This window comes from Topomyia yanbarensis, chromosome 3, assembly GCF_030247195.1.
Source record: "Topomyia yanbarensis strain Yona2022 chromosome 3, ASM3024719v1, whole genome shotgun sequence".
NCBI classification, from domain to species: domain Eukaryota; kingdom Metazoa; phylum Arthropoda; class Insecta; order Diptera; family Culicidae; genus Topomyia; species Topomyia yanbarensis.
The window spans coordinates 428,502,233-428,522,405 of record NC_080672.1 but is presented as its reverse complement, the minus strand read 5'-3'; the positions used below and the strand labels follow the sequence as shown (position 1 = coordinate 428,522,405).

The 20,173-nt window shown below is 39.7% G+C and overlaps 1 protein-coding gene across 11 annotated transcripts in view; it reads left to right on the top strand.

The window, feature by feature from the left end:
* LOC131693337 (transcription initiation factor TFIID subunit 4) overlaps window positions 1-20,173 on the top strand; it is a 69,369-nt gene that overhangs the window by 27,449 nt on the left and 21,747 nt on the right. For 8 of the 11 annotated variants that reach the window (XM_058981062.1, XM_058981067.1, XM_058981066.1 and 5 more), the window contains exons 3-6: window positions 4,681-4,845; window positions 5,442-5,696; window positions 6,112-6,639; window positions 6,711-6,824. In XM_058981062.1, coding sequence (XP_058837045.1) covers window positions 4,681-4,845; window positions 5,442-5,696; window positions 6,112-6,639; window positions 6,711-6,824 — 1,062 coding nt within the window. The remainder of the gene's footprint in view (window positions 1-4,680; window positions 4,846-5,441; window positions 5,697-6,111; window positions 6,640-6,710; window positions 6,825-20,173) is intronic. The other 3 variants (XM_058981068.1, XM_058981069.1, XM_058981070.1) reach the window with 3 other exon arrangements.

Sequence of the window (20,173 nt, the reverse complement as noted above, 5' to 3'; positions counted from 1 at the left end):
AAAAAATGTTAACCAATTATAGCTAAAGGAATAAGCTCGATTGGTGGTGAACGAAGTTTATATTAAAAATTCTCCTATTTTATTTTTTAAAATTAGTTTCAATTTTGCTTGGAAACGAGTGCGACATGTTATTTGCTTTAAATCAGTAGGAAGCTGGTTGAATAACTTAGGTCCGATGAAAGAAATGCGTCTTTGACCAAGGTTCGTGGATACTCTGGAGTATAATAAATGATTGGCTTGTCTAGTGCTGTGAGCTCGAATGCCTGTTGTAAATTCTAGATTATTATGAGCAATAGTATTATGCAAAGCATTGTGGATGTATATTATTGTTTGGTAGTTAGTCAACCCAAGCAAAGGTAAAATGTTATGGGCATTATTATTGTATAACAAAATAGTAGGGTACATAAATGGTTTTTTATAAATAATTTTAAGACATTTGTTTTGAAGCGTTTGTAGTTTTTTCAGATTCGAGATACTGGCACGGACCCACACAGATACAAGGTAGTTCAGCAATGGGTGGATGTGCGCATAATAAAATTTTAGAAGTACATGCTGGGGAACAAAAGAGCATACTTTACGCATAGCCCCACATAACGATGCAACTTTTCTCTCTATAGATGTTATATGCTCAATCCAGGAGAGTGTGGGGTCTAAGTGAAGTCCTAAATATTTGAAGCAGTTAGTTTCCTGAATTACAGACTGTCCCATTCTTGGGTCTGGATGCACGCCTATAGCTCTTCTAGATGAACGAAACAGCATATATTTAGTTTTTGATAAGTTCAAGGAAAGGAGGTTTCCGTTGAAATACGTCGTTAGTGCTTTTAAATCCGATTCAATGTCGCGTACAATATCCAGGCAGTTGTTGTTCGGGTAGAACAACGCTGTGTCATCCGCGAAAAGGCGAGGAGTCCTTTTTAACCCGAGTCTACCTAGGTCATTGATATACAATAAAAATAACAGTGGCCCAATATTACTGCCTTGGGGCACTCCTATTTCTATTGGTCTATAAGAGCTACACGAGTCTCCAATAGATACGAATTGGTTCCTATACGACAGATAGCTACGAATAATATGATTTGCTACTCCTCTGATACCATAGCATTCTAACTTCTTAAGCAGGATTGAGTGATCCAGAGTATCGAATGCTTTTTTTAGGTCCAGAAAAAGGGCACCAACAATTCTTTTGCTATCAATTTGACTAATGATGGAGTCAATTAGTTCGGTCATTGCAATTAAAGTGCTGCAGCCCTGTCTGAACCCATACTGGTAGTTGTAAATTATGTTGTGTTTGTTCAAAAACTCGAGTAGTCGAGTGATGAGCAATTTCTCAAGAATTTTATTGAAAACGCACAATGTTGAAATTGGTCTATAGTTGCAAGGTTGGTTTGGATCACCAGCTTTGAAAATTGGAATTACTCGGGCTATTTTTAAACAGTCTGGGTACCTGCCGGTTTGAATTATTAAATTAAAAGCTTTGGTTAGGATGTTTGCAAAAGCGGTACAGTTACTCTTAAGAACACTAGCGGGGATCTTATCAGGACCACAACTGTTATATTTTTCGAGGTCTTTAATCAAAAGGATCACTTCGTTTATGGTTGCAGGACGCAAGAAGATTGTTTCTTGGACGTGTTGTATATTTGTAATAGGATTTGAGTTGGGACTCGTGGGAATATTGTCAGCCAAATTTTTGCCAATACTAGAGAAATATTCGTTGAAAACATTACATACTTCTTTAGTCTCAGTTACTTTTGATTCTAATCAGTGTCCACAAGTCGAAATTGATCCAGGGGCAAAAAACGCCTTTACATTTAAAAGTTTTGGAGACCGTTCTAGTGTTTTCCGCAAGTAAAGAATTGTAGGTTGTGATGATATTTGTAAGACATACATCTACATCATCAATCAACTCGATGTTTTCTATGAAATTTTGGAAGTCGTTATTGAGTTTTTCATGATTGATTATTGATTTAGTCAAATTAACGGGTTCTCTTTTTACTGCAAGTTTATATGAAGATATAATTTGAACGTGATCACTAACTATGGTGTAAATCGTATCGTTTCGTAGATCACGCGTTGTTAGGGGCTAGACAAAATAGTGGACTTGACGTTACACACTTCGAGACAAACAGGCGCAAAATTTAGTCGGTGTTTATTTGGCAGACAGTCTGACCACTTTGTCCGATTTTGCAAATTTTGTCTCGCGGGACGGACCGCTAAGCTCTAAGCTGCAGTCCTATCAGCCCGCTAAAAAAAAGAACAAATTAAGTACGTTGGGGTAATTCTTGACTCAAAACTTAATTGGATAGCTCACTTCGATTTCACGATCAAGAAAACTTGCATGGCTTTCGGCCAATGCAGACGGGCGTTCGGAAAATCTTGGGGACTCAAACCCAAGTGCATTCAGTGGATCTGCATAACAATTGTTAAACCAATACTGGCTTACGGGTGCCTTGTTTGGTGGCAGAAGGGAGAAGTTATGACAATCCAATCAAAGCTAAACAATCTTCAGGAGATGGTTTTGATGGCGATGACTGGTGCGTTCTCGATAACACGTACTGCTGCTCTAGGGGTACTCTTGAATCTAAAACTACTATATGTGTTTCTGAAACAAGAAGCACTTTCTTGTGCATACCGTCTTAACATTACTGGGCTCTGGAAAATTAACCCAAGAGATCGTGCAACTAGCCACACAAGACTGTGGCCACAAATGGTTACTTGGGATGAGTATACCCTTGCGCCCAGTGACCTTACACTCACATGTAGTTTTCCATTTAAAACTTGCATTGTGAGAATTCCTGCTCGCGAGAAATGGCTGTCTGGCTGGATGGAGTGACAACTTGGAGAATACATAGTTTGTTATACTGAGGGTTCTTTGTTCGAGGGCCGAGCCGGTGCTATTGTCGTCAAATGAGATTAAACCAATCTCATTTGCTTGGTAGATTTTGTACCGTTTTCCAAGCAGAAATCTTTACGTTCTGTGTGACGTACAAACGGCACTTCAACAGAAAATTTGGGTAAAAGTATCTATTTTTGCTTCGACAGCCAGGCTGCCCTGAAAGCACTTAGTTCGGCAGAGACGAGATCGAAATTCGTAATCGCATGTCGAACTCATATCGAAGAACTTAGCATACTATCTACCTTCTATGGGTATCCGATCATTCCGGTATTACTGGAAATTAATGGGCTACAGCTGGCGCTGCGAGTGACTTCGTTAGTCCAGAACCAGCTCTACCACTGCGGGTAAGTTGGATAAAGCACAAGATTTGCTCTTGGGCTGCATTCAAGCATACCAACCATTGGCGTAGTTTACAAACTTGTGTTCAAACAAAGACTTTTCTGTCGGGTGTGAGTCCGAAACTGTCAAAGAATTTGTTGCATTTTTCCAAGCACAACTGCAGTATTCTAGTCTGGGTACTGAATGGACATTTGCAAACTCAATTATTGCATGGCTACTATTCAGCGCGCTGAGTATTATTCATGTGATCTTTGTGAATCCAATTACGGAACATCATGTCATTTGCTATGCAACTGCTTTTTAGTAATGCAATTGGGGGTGCTTTCGTTGTTATCTCAATATACCCTAGGGGGTGTTGATATATACGCTCACTATTTAAATAAAAAATTATGAATCCCTCAGGGGGTTGCAAGTTTTATTCCTGCTATTGTAGCACCTGCAGATCGTTCAGCACATCTCCGAGGGTGCAGAATGCTCTGTTTTAATTATTCTGTGTCGTTATTTTTCTTAGCCCCCAATCCTTCCCATGTGGGAAATAATGGAAAGACGATTCTTGCCAAGGCACAAATCTCCGATGAGCATGGGGAACGTGCCATTTGAGCCAGACGCTTCTGATTCTTGATTTCTGAAGAGATGGACTGATAATACAGTGTACTCCGTCAGATATTTTGGGTGATACGAACAGAACCCTGACTATCGAATTTCATAACGTGTACTCAATGCTCGACGAGACTTTCGGAATTGTGAAAAACACAATTTTAGAAATACTCAACATCAAAACATTGTGCTCTAACCGATTGCACTAATTTGGTTTTCCAACACTAGAATGTGGAAAATCTAGGTCAATTCTTTTAAATTGATAGATTCGCTAAGTTAATAAAATAACGTAGAATGGTCGACGATCTTAAGAATCGAAATTATTTATTTTATTGCGATGCTGTTCACTGTGAATCATGCTGTTTGCCATTACCACTGTCTAGGATTTCGCCAAATTCGCTGTACAAAATCACTCAGAGCTCCATGCTTTTTGTCTCACTAATATGAAATACGAAAAATCACCCCTTAACCACCGAATAACAATTTACAATAACTATCTTGTTTCTTTTTGTAGATCTACTAGCCACCACGACTTACCCGCCTGAATAGTCTCTAAATTCCCTTCTCACTCCTCCACCAGTAGCGGTTAGAAGCTCTGCCTAACAGCACACATCACCTAATCCTTCTCTGCCTTAGCAAAATCAAATAACCGTTTCCAGAATAATATCTGCATCGATCAAACAAACATCGAAAAAATCTCACAACTGGTATTTTTTTTTCTTTTATTTTTATTTCCAAACAAATCGTTCGTTGGTACTTTTGCGCTATCTTCGTCTCACAAACACAATTAACGAACCACAAATGTAATAACCACAAACAAAAAAAACCATCCCAAAAAACATTTTGTGAAGGCAACACAGAATATTGTCGGTTTACCGGCTGGTGTACAGATTGTAAATGTTAGACCCGGCGCACCGCCCACGCAAGCACAGCAAAAAACTGTTGCCGCTGTATCACCTAGAGTTGTTATTGGTAGTCAGCAAATAGTTAGTACTAGACCACCAAACGCAAACGCTGTAAGAACCTTTCAAATTTTTATCTATTTATTGTTTTGTTTCTTTGTTTTTTTACAATTCTCGACAAACATATGATTACGGCCTAAAAGCCAACTGTCAAAATCCACTTTTAATGGAAATTCCGGACAAACCGTTACTAGTCGAACACAGTTCACAACAGTTTATGAAAGAGAAAACTTTTCTCTTTCGTTTACTACCAACATTTGTGATGGGCGTGTAACGGTTTGTCCGGAATTTCCATTCAAAGTGGATTTTGACAGTTGGCTTTTAGGCCGTAATCATATGTTTGTCGAGAATTTACTGTTTTGTTTTCTGTCTCTCTATCCTCATTTAACTCATCGCATTGATTAATTAATCGGTCATTTTTGGAATGGAAACTAAAAACCTGTAGCGTAATTCTTAGTTGATGATGTGGCATTCGATTGTTCGTTCTGTTTCTTTCTGAATTAATTAATCAATTCACTCAAACATTAACACATTTGTAATATGTTTTGTTTTGTTAATGGATTTTCTTTTTGTGTTTTGGTTTGTCTTATTTCTGTTGCAGCCTGTCGATACGGAATCGTTACTAATGATTTGTTCATTTTTACGTACAGATTACACTAAGTGCCCTTCAAGGACAGCCGGGCTCGACACTGCTGCTGAAGAATGAGCAGGGCCAGTTCCAGTTGCTGCGGATTGGACCGGCACCGTCCGGGGCCCAGATCACGCCCGCCAACATAACGGCAACATCGGCGACTAATCAGACGATACGGTTGCAAACCGTACCAGCTGTAAGTAGGTTTACCGGTCCTCCATTAGCCCTTCGCAAGACCATTGTCACCACGCAACAGGTGAAACAGAAGCAAAATGTAATTACCACTGAAGCTACCGTTGGTTGGCCTATTTCAGTATATTTTACTCCTACTCTGTTTTTATCCTTGTTTCGTTTCAATTTGTTAAAAATGTTATATAGTTTTAAAAGTTCTATGAATGTCTTATCTTCTTATATTAGTATATTGACTAAGATAGTGTTACATAATTTCGAAAAGAAAATTTTCTATAGGTAAGCATGTATTTGTTGATTTTTATTTTCATGCCGTCTTTTGTTACTGCTGAAATGGAAATCACTTCCATGTTTTGTTTCCCCTGTTGAGTTGCCATGTTAGACTTCGTTTGCAGAATAAAATATCACCTTTTATAAGTTTTGCGTTTGATTGATTGTTAGTAGTACAATCCGACAACGATTTACACAAATTAACATCAACTTTTCATTAATTGTTTTAGCAACCCATTTCGTCCGGTTCCGGTACGATCATCGTCAATTCTCAATCAATCACCACCACACCGACGAGCTATGTTACGACACAATCGACTCCGGTGGCCTCCGTGGCACCTGTGCCGGCGTTAGCCGCGCAGCAGCACATAACCATCTCAACAGCACCATCACAAGCACAGTCACATGTCACGGGGCAGCCCACGGTGGTAAGCACCCAGCAGGCACAGGTAGTCGTAACATCCCAGCAGCAGCAGCAGCAACAACAACAACCTCAGCAGACCGTCGTCGTGACGACCACAACCGGTGGCCAAACTGCCCAGCAGCGCAACTCGCTGGATAATACCAAAGAAAAGTGCAGAAAATTTCTAACGAATCTGATCGAACTCTCGAAGCGGGAGCCGAAACCGGTAGAAAAGAACGTGCGGACACTGATTCAGGAACTGGTCGATGCCAATGTTGAACCGGAGGAGTTTTGCGAGCGGTTAGAACGGCTGCTCAACGCAAGTCCGCAGCCCTGCTTGATCGGATTTCTGAAAGTATGTTGTAGCAGAATTTATGAGCCTTGCTAAGTAAACAGTGATTAATTACTTAACTATTTACATTGTAGAAAAGTTTACCTTTGCTGCGACAATCACTCGTCACCAAGGAAATTACGATAGAGGGCATCAATCCACCGTCAGCAAATGTGGCCTTTTCCGGGTCACCTCTCACGCAAATCCCTGTAAGTATTGTTTTGTGATGGTTTTTTGGGTTATCTGACTGGATGAGATGGGTAGGGTAATGAGTCTATTTTGGCCCTATTATGGAAAGTGACGCATTATTTTTTGAATAACGTAAAAGACGTTAAAATGATGCATTTGAAAGGTTTCATAAAACCCATACTGGATTTTATTTTTGCTCTATTTCACGTACATGTAAACGTAATGTAAATGTAAAAGTAATCAAGTTATGATGTATTTGGTTTGGTGGCATTATTGTGCATTTTTGATTACGGACCGTAAATGCTTTTCTAGATTATTACAGGCCGCATACAGTAGCTCGTTCGACATGTCATTCCAAAACTTAATCAAATATGACAAAACAGATTGTTAAAGTCGCCTAAGCTCTTAGCATGTATGTATTCCCATATTGTTAAGTCCAATAGATTCGAATAAAGACACGATGCGAGACATTCACAGGAGCTAATGAAACATGGGAATTTTGCTTGTGCCACTGCTTAACAACCGGTAATTTTCTCTTTGCCAAAATATCTTCGTAAACAACGGCGCCGGTACCACTTATATATCTTTGGAACAATTTCTTGACGGCTCGTAATTTACGAAAGCTAGGCTCGTGTACACAATCAATTTTCTTGTTCAAAATTGACTTCAAAGTAATCAACTTTTATGGTGAAAAAATATATAGTTGACACCGTGCCTCTTAAGCAATAGCCTAGATTTGGCAATCCTATTGGTAAAATTATTTCGAAATAATTCGTGGATTTTCAGTTCACAAAATGTTTCTTACAATCTGTCAATAAATCACTTTCTCAAAACATTACGCCAATGCCATGTCATGTTTATAGCAGCTTGAGTGCAGTCCGAAATCGTAGATTCATCCTTGCCCCTTCAAGACCTTACAGTTCATTCAGGAGTTCATCTACTACCAGGGACCACATAAGAGGTGACAGCATTCCTCATTGAGAACAGTCTCTAGTGGTTCTTGTGATTATAGTCTCGTCTCCCGAGGAAAATCTGAAAGTCAATTGATAACTAAACCTGATGTTGTGATGTTGTCGGCAATGATTACTCAAGTTGATATCTTTTTGGTCGTTTTAACGGTTAAATGTTCAAAACCGAGCGCAGAGAAATCGTTCTATGACATCAAACAGAAAACTTTTTCTGTTATCAGTGAGAGCAGCGCTCTATTTTTGAACTTTTAAGTGAAGCTGTATTATCTATATTATATTACATTTGAAAGGTTTCATTAAACCCATTTGCTCTATATCAAGTAAAATAACATGTAAAAGTGGTTAAGTTACAATATATTTAGTGAAGCGGCAATATTTTGGTATTATTGCAACCCGGAAGCGTAGTTGGTAAATCGATTTTTTGTTCGCATCTCACCTGGGTTCGAATCCCAACCCGTACATAGGGTAAGATATTTTTCTAATCAGAAAAAAGAGGTGTACGACCCTAAGGTTAAAACCTGTATAGTCAAAATGTTTGTGAATGCCGTAAAAAACAAAACAGATGATTTACGTTGCCCAAACTCTTAGAATGTTTTCCCATATCGTTAAGTCAAATGGATTTGAAATAGGACATTCGAGACATGCGAAACATTCACAGGAGCTGATGAAACATGGGAATTCTGCTTGCACCATTTCCAATATGTCTCCATAAACCATGACCGCCAAGGCACTTTAGAGTAACGTGGAGGTAAAAAATATATGGTTGACACCGTGCGGTTTGAGCGATAACCCAGATTTGGCAATCCAGTTGGTAGAACTATTCCGGAATAACCCGTAAATTTACTGTTCAAAAAATATTGCCTACACAAGGTCCTTTTTGTCAATAAACCACTTTCTCAAAACACACAATGGATGCTCATGATGTGGCGAAAATTAAAAAGAGAGGCTCTCAAATGACTATATCACTTTCACGCTACCACCCTGCATAACATTTCACAGAATAAAGTGTCAGTTTATCATTTCCTTAACATCTGTATAATATTTATTTAGAAGAAATTGTTCAATTTTCGACTTCTTCCTAGAAAAAATTATATAAACATCACACACGAAAGCGCCACATCAGCGCTTAGAAGAAGCTCCAAGAATCAGGCTCGAATTCAGTTCGCTTCCCTTTGGTACCATTAGCATGCCTCGTGTTCCGACTAAGGGAAGTGGAACGTGGAGGGCTGAGTCACGACAGAAAATTCTGGATTTCTTCGTGAAAATTGCGCGTTGCCAACGACTCGCTTCAGATGCCGTTGCCGATTTCACTGCAAATTCCCGCAACCCGCTGAATTCAGGGGCGTCAGGAGGGATGAAATTCCATTCGATTTCTCGTGCTGCGTAGAACTGCTGGACTTGATCGAGCATCTCTTGATCTCTGAAAAGATAATACCCATGATCAGAATGCCACCCCTTTACGGCTGATAAAGCGTCTCAGTGATGCTAGAAAAGGATCGGTCGTCAAATCAGGATTATTTTCGAGGTCTTGGTGGTCATGCAGACATACACTGCTATATACGCCTTGATGAGCTTGGGGCGATACGTCCCTTGTTTTACCAACAACGGACCATCGTAGTCCACACCTGTCACTGCGAATGGTACATGTCACGATTCTTGATAGTGGAAAATTTACCCTTAACTGTGCTGTGGCTCCAGGTCGCACGCGAAAACATTTCATGCATTATCGAGTGATCTTTCTCACGGTAGTGCGAGCCTTGAGTGATCAGCACCTGAATGACGTCGATGAGCGCTGATAGACCTGGATGAAGTAAATCGATATGCTTCGTCCTGATTAGCATCGTCGTGATGGGATATTTGTCGAGCATATGTTGGCGTGCCTTGAAGCTAGTGGCTGCTTCGACTGGACGAGTCAGCCTCCGACTCGGAGCAAGATATCTTCGATGAATGGATGAAAATTCCCGATTCTCGCCATGATGCGGTGTACCTTGCGAAAGTTGCTGAATTTAGTCACAAACGGAAAGAGTTCGACCTTCACAGCTGATATAGTTATCACCTATTTCATCTCTGGAAGCAGCTGACGAGGAACTTCTGAATCTTCTATTTCATAATGGGTTGATCTGAATAAATTAAATCCATTCCACCAAAGTTCGATGTTGGATAATTGTTCCGGTAGCTGACCTCTCCATACCACTTCAGCTGGATCGCTTTTTGAACGAAGGTAGCAGAACTTGTAATTCTCTGGATATCTGGTACGCGATCTCGCACAAAAACTTGCAGACAATTTGTGGGTTTCTTCAGCTAGGCCAGGAAAACTGTGCTATCGGATCAGAGCACAATTTCTCGAAACGACATCTGCATGGCTTCTAGTACCTTTTCCAGTTGGCAAGTTAGTGATAGAGCGGCACAACAGGTTAGAGTAAATCGGACAAACGAGTAGATCATCAGTTTACTTGCGAGGGCTATTTGCTATACAAATTCAAAGAACTGTTCATGTTTGAAAGAAGGAATCAAACCTTATGTTTCCGGCAAACTGCTATTCATGTCGATGCTACGAACGAATGTGGTTACAAAGACGACGGAGTCGGTGGTGTGGTCTTTTTAACAGCAGACCACGATGGTGATGTGCTCAATATTTAGACTCTGTGACGGGACATTGCGGAATCCTTTTGTTGGAATTGTAGCAATAGTAAATGGTCTTATAAGTGTAGGGTTACCTTTCGTTGCATTTGATTTTATATTATGTTTGAGTGAAAGCGGTATTCGGGTTAATGACATACGGGCAAGGCGTCCCTTCTGGTTAATGACATTCAGGTAAATTCAGGTCCTTTCGGGTAAATGTTTTTCGGGCGAGCGTCATTCAGCTAAATGACTTTCGGGCGAATGACATTCGGGTGAATGTTATAGAACCGTCCCAGTTCATCCTTTTTAGGCCCTAATAGCTATAGTTTCTTCGGTCGCGGTCAAGATAGATCACTTGCTGATCTGAAATAGGCAGACCATTCGTTAAATCCAGAGCCTCTTCTCGTGTCGCTGCTACCCCATGCCTCATGATGAGTATTTGCATCGCATTGGTGAAAATTCCGGTCCTCGGTGTCCTCTGTCTATTGGCATTTCACATTGGAGACACCAGGTCCCGGGAAATAAATTCGATTATTGGAACAAATCTAATGCAGGATCGGCGCATGATATGGGTAGTGCTACCCATATCCGAGAATCCACTTGAAACTTTTGGATAAATCTAAAATTTTAAATCTACTACGAGTGCCCCAATCTCGCTTCTTAAGCTTTCGATACACCTAGCATGATTCCATTTGCTCAAACGCACTGCTAGTGATTTTATGTGAATTTAACCCATTCATGCCCAGCCTTTTCCTAGTACATGTAGGGTTTCAAAACAGTGTTTCCTTGAAAACGATGTGATCAAGAAACATGTAAACTCTTTTTGCATAAACATAGGTGATTCCCTTGCAGTGCTAGAAGCCGTTCAATTTTTACCTTCCAATGCCCAATTCAATTCTGCTAGAATATTTACAATAGTTCAATTGCGTGGAAAACGTAGAGAAAGACAGTCTTAATTGATAAATTTTATCAGTTTTCAATAATATTGCACCATTACGGAGATTTATATGAAACATTCATTTTCCGTTGTCAACGTAAACTGTCCTTCGCAGCACTCCTCCATCGACATCCAATCAGACTAATTGCAATAACTTCAGTGCTAGAGCTAATCCTTGTAACTTAATGCTCAAATGAAAGGCAATAGTCACATTTATTAGCCTTACTTGTTTTTGTGAGCAAATCTCGCTTCAATCACAAGTTATAGCTGTTTAAAAATGTTGTTGTCCACAAGCAACATGGGCATGAAGCGGTCAATGCAGTCGAATATAGGCAAGAATGAAAATGTTGACTTCTACATTGCGCTACAATATGTTCGCTTGGTTATACTCGAATGATAGTGGAGGCGTTTCAATGTTGTGTGTACGGAGCGCTCATAAACCACCTTAATCACATCATGAACCGGACACGATGACCAGATGGTGTGACTATTGCGTGGGGGTCTTCTTGAGGATGGTCCGAAACATTGTCGCACAGGATCAATTGACACAGTTTTTTTCTTTGGGACCGTTCATAAACCACGTAGACCGAAATTTGAGAATTTTTAACCCCCCCTCCCCCATAGTAGACTTTAGTAGACTTTTACAACCCCCCCACGCCAAAAGTCTACGTGCACTTATAATGTTTTTATTCGCGGGAAATGTAAAATTTGCAAGGAGCAGATTATAATGTTCAAATAAAAATTAGCGTTCAGATTTATTTCAAGCTTTTTAAATATTAAAGAAATGTTTTTTAAATTGGTTTTTTGTCTATGACTGATCAAATCAATTAATACTAATTCAAGGTGCTTTTCAACGTTTGTGTAGCGGAATACTTCTTTTCAAGGTTAGTCACTCAAGTATACACAGAAAAAATATTTTGTAATTTTAAGTTTATTTTCATGCACATCTTTGGAGCATGAATATAAATGTAAAATTAAGTTCCACCACAAATACACGCGACTTGTCGTTCTTTCTTCAACGATTTTTTTTATAATTTTACACGTGGATTGGAAATTACAGTTACTTTTTTTCCTTTTTTATTAACGACTTATAGTGAGTCAATCTTTTTCCTTTTTATATTGTAACGACATATAATTAGCAAGGGACTGGAAGGTGAAGTATTTTTTTTTTCAAATATTAAGAGCCATAGTACTGAAGGAAGAGCAAGGATTTGCAGTAAGAAAGTTTAGAAAAGCGTGGAGTAGGGTCAATGAACAAGCTTAGAGTTTCCCGGCTACTTAACTCTTTGTCTTCTGCAACGCAGGAGTCAGGATCTTTTGGCATTAAATGCGAATCACCTGAGTCTGCGACATGTCCGGACAAGCGTAAAGTCAATTTAATGACTTATGCTGTCGGCTCCGAAGCCATTCAAATATTTCCAAAAATATTTATTTTTCTTATGTAATTAATATCCATATCACCTGAGACATCGCAAAGTTTCAAAGCTCCGAATATTTTCGAAGATAAATATAGTGGAACCGGTTTGCACGGAGTTGCGTAAGGTCAAGACGTAAAATTTAACGGGTGTTTAAAGATTTTGAAATCAGTGTAAATGATTGCAAGAGAAACTGATTAACTCGAGTTAACACTTTGTTGTAGAAGTTTAACTACACTACTGCATTAACCGCTGAAATCAATAAATAAAAAATAAAAAAATTAATCCACTTATTGTGTTTTGTTGTTTCAATGGTGGTTTTAATGTTTAACTTTGACCATTTTTTAACTTTTTATGGTTCATGCATTTAATGGTCCGTGCATGTCTGCTAGCTAGTGATGTCTCAGATGATTTCACAGTCAAAATCTTCCGTCGAGAGGAATTTTGGGCAATCGTCTTTAGAACTGTCATTTTGTGTTATTCCTAGATCAAAACTATATCAAAATATACGCAAGAAACAACAACGTGTGAGGTTGTCCAAATGGTGGTTGAGTGGTCGCGTAACGAGCAGTTACCTCAATAGCGTACTAGGCAGAGTTTACAATTTTCGCATTCGTGAACAGAATAAGGCGATCTTTCACCTACTTCGACCAGCAATAAAAAAGCGAACATACGAAGTAACATTGTTTGCTCTCCAACTTTTCTCGACAAGACAGCATTGGATCTCATCTTTTCGCGGTATAATATGAGATGATATTTTCGCGCATAATGTAAAACTGCCGAATAACTAATGATTTCGCTTACTAGCTTTGAAGTGTCTTTAAATCTCATTTATAATTAGTAATACGAGAATAACAAAAAATAAAAGTCTACATAGACTTTTTCAAAGACCCCCTCCCCCCTCGTAGACAAACGTAGACTTTTGCTAGACCCCCCCCCCCGTCCCCCTATGAGTCTACGTAGTTTATGAACGGCCCCTTTCCAGTATCCGAGGTTTCACAAGATTTACAAGTATCTCTCGATGACATGGTGAAAAAAGATGCTTTAGTTCCAAAAACTTTTGTGGGCGAAAGACCAACAGATCGTAGCTTTATGGTTCTGTCGATAAGTTGTCTGTGTTTCACGTCTACCAGGAAATTCGAATAGATGATTGCTCCATTTACAACTGCCACCAGGAAGCGCCACGTAAAGCGTTGACGAAACAAACTTGCTTGTGTGTTTATTTTTATCCAGTTGGTTACGTGAGAAAGGGATCGAACCTCGTTTTTGTCGTGCCTTGTTGCTGGTATTAGAAATGATGAGAAATTTGATGCTGCCTGTTTTGTCGAATACAACAAATCGGCAACCTTCAAAACTATCGCCGATCTGTGCCGAATTAAGAAGGCATTGGCTTAGTTTTTTGAACGACCATAAGAACAGGGTTGACGACAAAGTTGGGCTCTGTATTTGCGATGGTACCAGCAGATGGACTCGTTCTGGCTGGACCCGCTTTTAAATGGCGATTCTAGGCAATAAAAACTTTTGTTTCCTCCTTTAGACCCGCATAGTTTGCCAACGGCGGAGGTATATTTCCAACCGAAGCGGCAGCAATGGTACAGGACGAGAAATCGAATATTTTGTCGCCATTTCGACCAGTTTCGCAAGACTACCGTCGCTGATGTTCAGCACAGCTCATACAATAACCGGCATTGGTTGCAGGAACAGCATTTTCATCATGTTATCGTCTACATTCAGACCGGTAGCGATTTCTTGTATCGGAGCAAGTAGATGCGCTGGACGAAGATCATCCAAATCGCATGAGCCAAGGAGCTCAAGACGGGATTGTGCTGACAGGACAAAGCGAGTGATTAGTATTTTTCTTCTGCTGGCGGGTTAGCCAGGTCCAACACTTGACATTTGACGCTCTGATCTAGTTTGTGTGTAAGAATGAAATGGACCTTAGCTTGTGCGAATCACATGTGGGGATCGCTCTTCCAGAAGTCGGGAGATTTCACGGAAATCGCGGCGGCTGCTTCGACATGCCTTTCCTGACTCAACATTTTTGTGTTTTCGGTCATATTTAAAATCGCGTCGGATTCACCAATGTGGGAACGGAATTGATGACGAATAAATACCTACCACAATTAAATTTACGAAGTAATCAGTACTCTTACTTACTTATGTTATATGTTCGCTTCAAGTTATGGTTGCACTCAAATGACAGTAGAGGCGTTTCAGTGCTGGGTGTACAAATAAGTAAGTTCGCAGGATGATCCAGAGAATGTGAGACCACATAATCAACTGGAATCAATTATTTATGTTCCATTTAAAAGCTAACATATAAATCACAATAATTCAGTTTTTTTTTTTTTTTTTTTTCATACGTTTATTTGACACGGCATTTGCAATAGCTTTTTACGCCAGTTTCTTTTTTTACATAGCACGTTACAAAAATCCTTAAGACTAATTTTAACTATACTAGTACTTTGTCTAAAACTAACACTGAAATCACTTTATTGTTTGCTTTTTTCCTTACATTGTTGTATTTCATACTGATCTAGTATTTTCGGGTGTATTTATTTACTTTTTTTTCTGTTATTGTCTAAATTTAAAAACTAAATATTCTAGGTTCCTTTAATTGGTGAATGATTAGCCTTGGATGAGAGTATGAGGAGATGAATTTAATTAAATTTTGACAGACGCTGTTTTTAGAAAATGATAGATAAGTTCCATGTATAGAGGATCGCGATACGCCAGGATGTCTCTAACAGGAACATGGATTGGTCTTCCTCGGACTTGTAAAGAATCTACTAATTGTGATCTGGCTTCACGATATTCAGTGCAGGACCAAACAACATGCTCAATGTCATGGTAACCTTCTCCACAAGCACAATGATTACCCTCAGCGAGCCCAATACGACGGAGATGCGCATCTAAAGTATAATGATTGGACATGAGCCTAGACATCACACGGATGAAGTCCCGACTTACATCCAATCCTTTGAACCATGCCTTCGTTGATACTTTAGGGGTAATTGAGTGTAGCCATCGTCCCATATCTCCATTGTCCCAAGATGTTTGCCAACTAGCAAGTGTCCTCTGTCGAGAAGCGCTATGAAATTCATTGTAAGCGATGGGTCTTTCATATATTTCACCATCTAGTGCACCAATCTTGGCTAAATTATCAGCTTTCTCATTGCCCGCAATAGAGCAATGGGCGGGGAGCCACACTAGGGTAAATTTATAACATTTTCTTGTCAGGTTACTCAGAGATTCTCGTATCTTCCCCAAAAAGAATGGATCGTGATTATCAATCCTCTTTGAGCGTAGAGCTGCAATTGTGCTGAGACTATCAGTGAGGATAAAGTAATGGTTCGGGGGTAAAGTATTAATTATTTGCAAACTATAGTGAACTGCTGCTAGTTCCGCTATATAAACAGAGGCGGGTTCTGCAAGTTTGAGAGAAATTGAAAAATTATTGTTGAAAATACCGAAACCAGTGGCCTCACTGATTCGTGACCCATCAGTGTAAAACATTTTAAGGCAGTCTATGTGTTGATATTTACTTGTGAATATTTTAGGGATCTCCCGCGAGCGTAGATGATCCGGAATTCCACGAATCTCTGCTTGCATGGATGTGTCGAAGAATAAAGTGGATTCAGGAATATCTAGTATATTGACGTATGTGGGAACATACCTAGCAGGCGTTATTTCTTGTGACATGTGATTGAAATACACTGTCATGAATCTGGTTTGGGGTTGAAGCTCGACAAGTCTTTCAAAATTTTCAATTACCAGTGGGTTCATAACCTCACATCGAATAAGTAAACGAGAAGAAAGATCCCAGAATCGGTCTTTTAAAGGAAGAACTCCCGCTAGTACTTCAAGACTCATCGTATGGGTCGACTGCATGCAACCTAAGGCAATTCGTAAACAGCGATACTGTATCCGTTCCAGTTTAATAATGTGAGTGTTCGCAGCTGAACGGAAACAGATGCACCCATATTCCATTACTGAAAGTATTGTTGTTTGATACAATCTTATCATGTCACTTGGATGAGAACCCCACCATGATCCAGTTATTGTTCGCAGAAAATTTATCCTTTGTTGGCATTTCGTTATTAGATACCTAATGTGGCCTCCCCATGTGCCTTTAGAATCGAACCAAATTCCAAGGTATTTAAAAGTCAGGACTTGGGCTATCGTTCTACCAACCAACTGAAGCTGAAGCTGAGCTGGATCACGCTTCCTTGAAAAAACAACCAACTCTGTTTTCTCCGTAGAGAAATCGATGCCTAACTTCAAAGCCCAACTTGATAAATTATCCAAACTATCTTGCAGTGGTTGTTGTAAATTTAAGGCTTTTGGTCCTGTAACAGAAACCACGCCATCATCTGCAAGTTGTCTTAGAGTGCATGGGCTGACAATACAATTATCAATATCATTCACGTAAAAATTGTAGAGAAGGGGGCTTAAACAAGAACCTTGTGGGAGGCCCATGTAACTTATTCTGAATGTTGCCAAATCGCCATATGAAAAATGCATGTGCTTTTCTGACAATAAGTTGTATAAATAATTATTTAATATTGGTGAAAGACCACATTGATGTAGTTTCTCTGAGAGAACATCAATGGAAACAGAGTCGAATGCTCCTTTTATGTCTAAGAACACAGACGCCATTTGTTCTTTTTTTGCATAAGCTAGTTGGATTTCTGACGAAAGTAGCGCCAGACAATCATTCGTTCCCTTTCCCCTCCGAAAACCAAACTGGGTATCTGATAGCAAGCCGTTCGCCTCAACCCAATTGTCGAGACGTCGTAGGATAATTTTTTCCAACAATTTCCTGATGCAGGATAACATTGCAATCGGTCGATACGAGTTATGATCGGAGGCTGGTTTTCCCGGTTTTGGAATAGCGATAACTCTCACTTGTCTCCAGTCGTGCGGGACAATGTTCTGCTCAAGAAGCTTATTGAATAAATTCAACAAGCGTCTTTTTGCTAGGTCAGGCAGATTCTTCACCAAGTTGAATTTAATTCTGTCTAGTCCCGGAGCATTATTGTTGCATGAGAGGAGTGCAATTGAGAATTCCATCATTGTCAAAGGCGAATCTATGAAATCGTTACTTGTGGGAGCATCGCGAGTGATTTTCTGCGCAGGAGCAGAATCGGGACAAATTTTCTTGGCAAAATTAAATATCCAACGATTCGAAAAATCTTCGCTTTCATTAGTCACGTTTCGATTCCTCATTCTTCTGGCTGTGTTCCAAAGAGTACTCATTGATGTTTCTCTTGACAAGCCATTAACGAAGTGTCTCCAATAACTAGATTTTTTGGCACGACGTATACTGTCAAATTTGTTTTGCAAAATGAAATAATTTTCAAAGTTCTCACGTATACCCCCTTTCTGTTTCATAATTTCTTTGTAGGCAACTTGTTTAGCTTCATATGCATCAGAGCACTCTTTGTCCCACCAAGGATTAGGGGGCCGTCTATTTATTGTCATTCCAGGATTGCATTTCGTTTGGGCTTGTTCTGCTGCTTCAATAATTAAACCCGCTAGGAATTCATATTCTTCGGTAGGGGGTAGCTCTTCTGTCGAAGCAAGAGAAGTGGAAATTAATGTTTCGTATGTTTTCCAATCAATATTTCGTGTTAAGTCATAAGGAACATTGATTGAATTCGTAAGGCCTAATTCACTGTTAATTGAAACAACGATTGGCAAATGATCGCTACCGTGAGGATCAGGTACAACCTTCCACGTGCAGTCTAACCGAAGTGATGTCGAGCACAGAGATAGATCTAATGCACTTGGACGTGCAGGAGGTCTGGGGATGCGTGTTGTTTCGCCAGTATTTAAAACTGTCATATTAAATTCGTCACAAACATTGTAAATCAAAGAGGATCGATTATCATTGTAGAGGGAACCCCACAATACTCCGTGCGAGTTGAAGTCTCCCAGTATCAGACGCGGAGCAGCCATGGATTCCACTACCTCAAAAATTTGACGTTGTCCAATTTGAACTTTGGGAGGTATATATATAGAAGCGATAGACATGTCTTTGCCTTTAATGTTCGTTTGGACAGCTACAGCCTCAATGCCAGCAAACAAGGGGATGTTAATTCTATAGAAAGAATAGCACTTTTTAATTCCTAGAAGCACTCCTCCATACGGGGTGTCTCGGTCTAGGCGAATAATGTTGAAATCATTTAAGTTGAAATTAATGTTTGAGGTAAGCCATGTTTCACATAGAGCAAAAGCATCGCATTTTAAATTATGCAGTAAAATTTTTAAGGAATCAATTTTAGGTATGATACTTCTGCAATTCCACTGTAAAACAGTGATGGAATCTTTCATTGGAGGAGGTGAATTACCCATTGAAAGATACAATCGCTGCAAGGATGGGCCATTGAGCAATCAGCTGCTCTAAAAATGTTCTAATTGTTGGGAGGAAAGCTGAAAGTATACTCTTTAGTGGTTCAGAAATATTGAATGCTTTAAAAATCCAATCAACAATTTCAGAAAATTTCAATAATCCTACCCCCGGCTGAGGCTCAGAGGAAGTCGAAATTTTATTATTTCCAGTAATGGTGTTCTGTTTGGATTGTACGTTCCCAAAACCGGGCGGAATTGATTTCGGTTTTGAATCGGAATTTTTCGGTTTTGGGCGTAGTTTATCTATTGGTGGAGAAATTTTAAGGCCCTTGCTTGGCAGCTTGGGAAAAGAAGACTGTTTTCTTTTTCTGGAATTTCCGGGTAAAACAAATGATGTACCTTCGCACGCTCCGTCAGAGTCAGACTGTTCCGAAAATAGAGATGTGTAAGTGTTTTCTAAGAAGATGGGTTTAGGGGTAGCATTTTTCAACATTTCTGCATAGGAGCGCTTAGACCTCTCCTTCAAGGATCGTTTAATTTTATCCTCACGCAATTTATAAATGGGGCATGCAGGGACCTCATGTGAGTTTTCTCCGCACATTAAACATTTTTCTGAATTTTCATTACATGTATCCTCTTGATGAGAACCCCCACATTTGCCACACCGTGCCTTATTGGAACAGTAAGTGGCTGTGTGGCCAAGCTGTTTGCAATTAAGGCAATTCATTACACGAGGGATAAAAAGGCGAACAGGGAGACGAATCTTATCGATAATGACATAGTTGGGCAGCGCAGACCCAGCGAAAGTCACTCGAAATGAGTCAGACAGTCGATAAACTTTTTTATCTCCTTCGTGTGATACTGAATGCAATTGCTTGCATTCAAGTATTTTTACGTCTTTAAGTATGGTGTCTTTGAAACGACCAACCCCATGCTTAACTAAGTCATCAACAGTCAAACTCGATTCTGTGATGACCCCATCAATTTCAATTTCCTTTGAAGGAATATACGCTCTATACTCACGCGTAAAAAGCTCGCAAGAAGCAATTGCATTGGCTTGTTTGAAACTACCA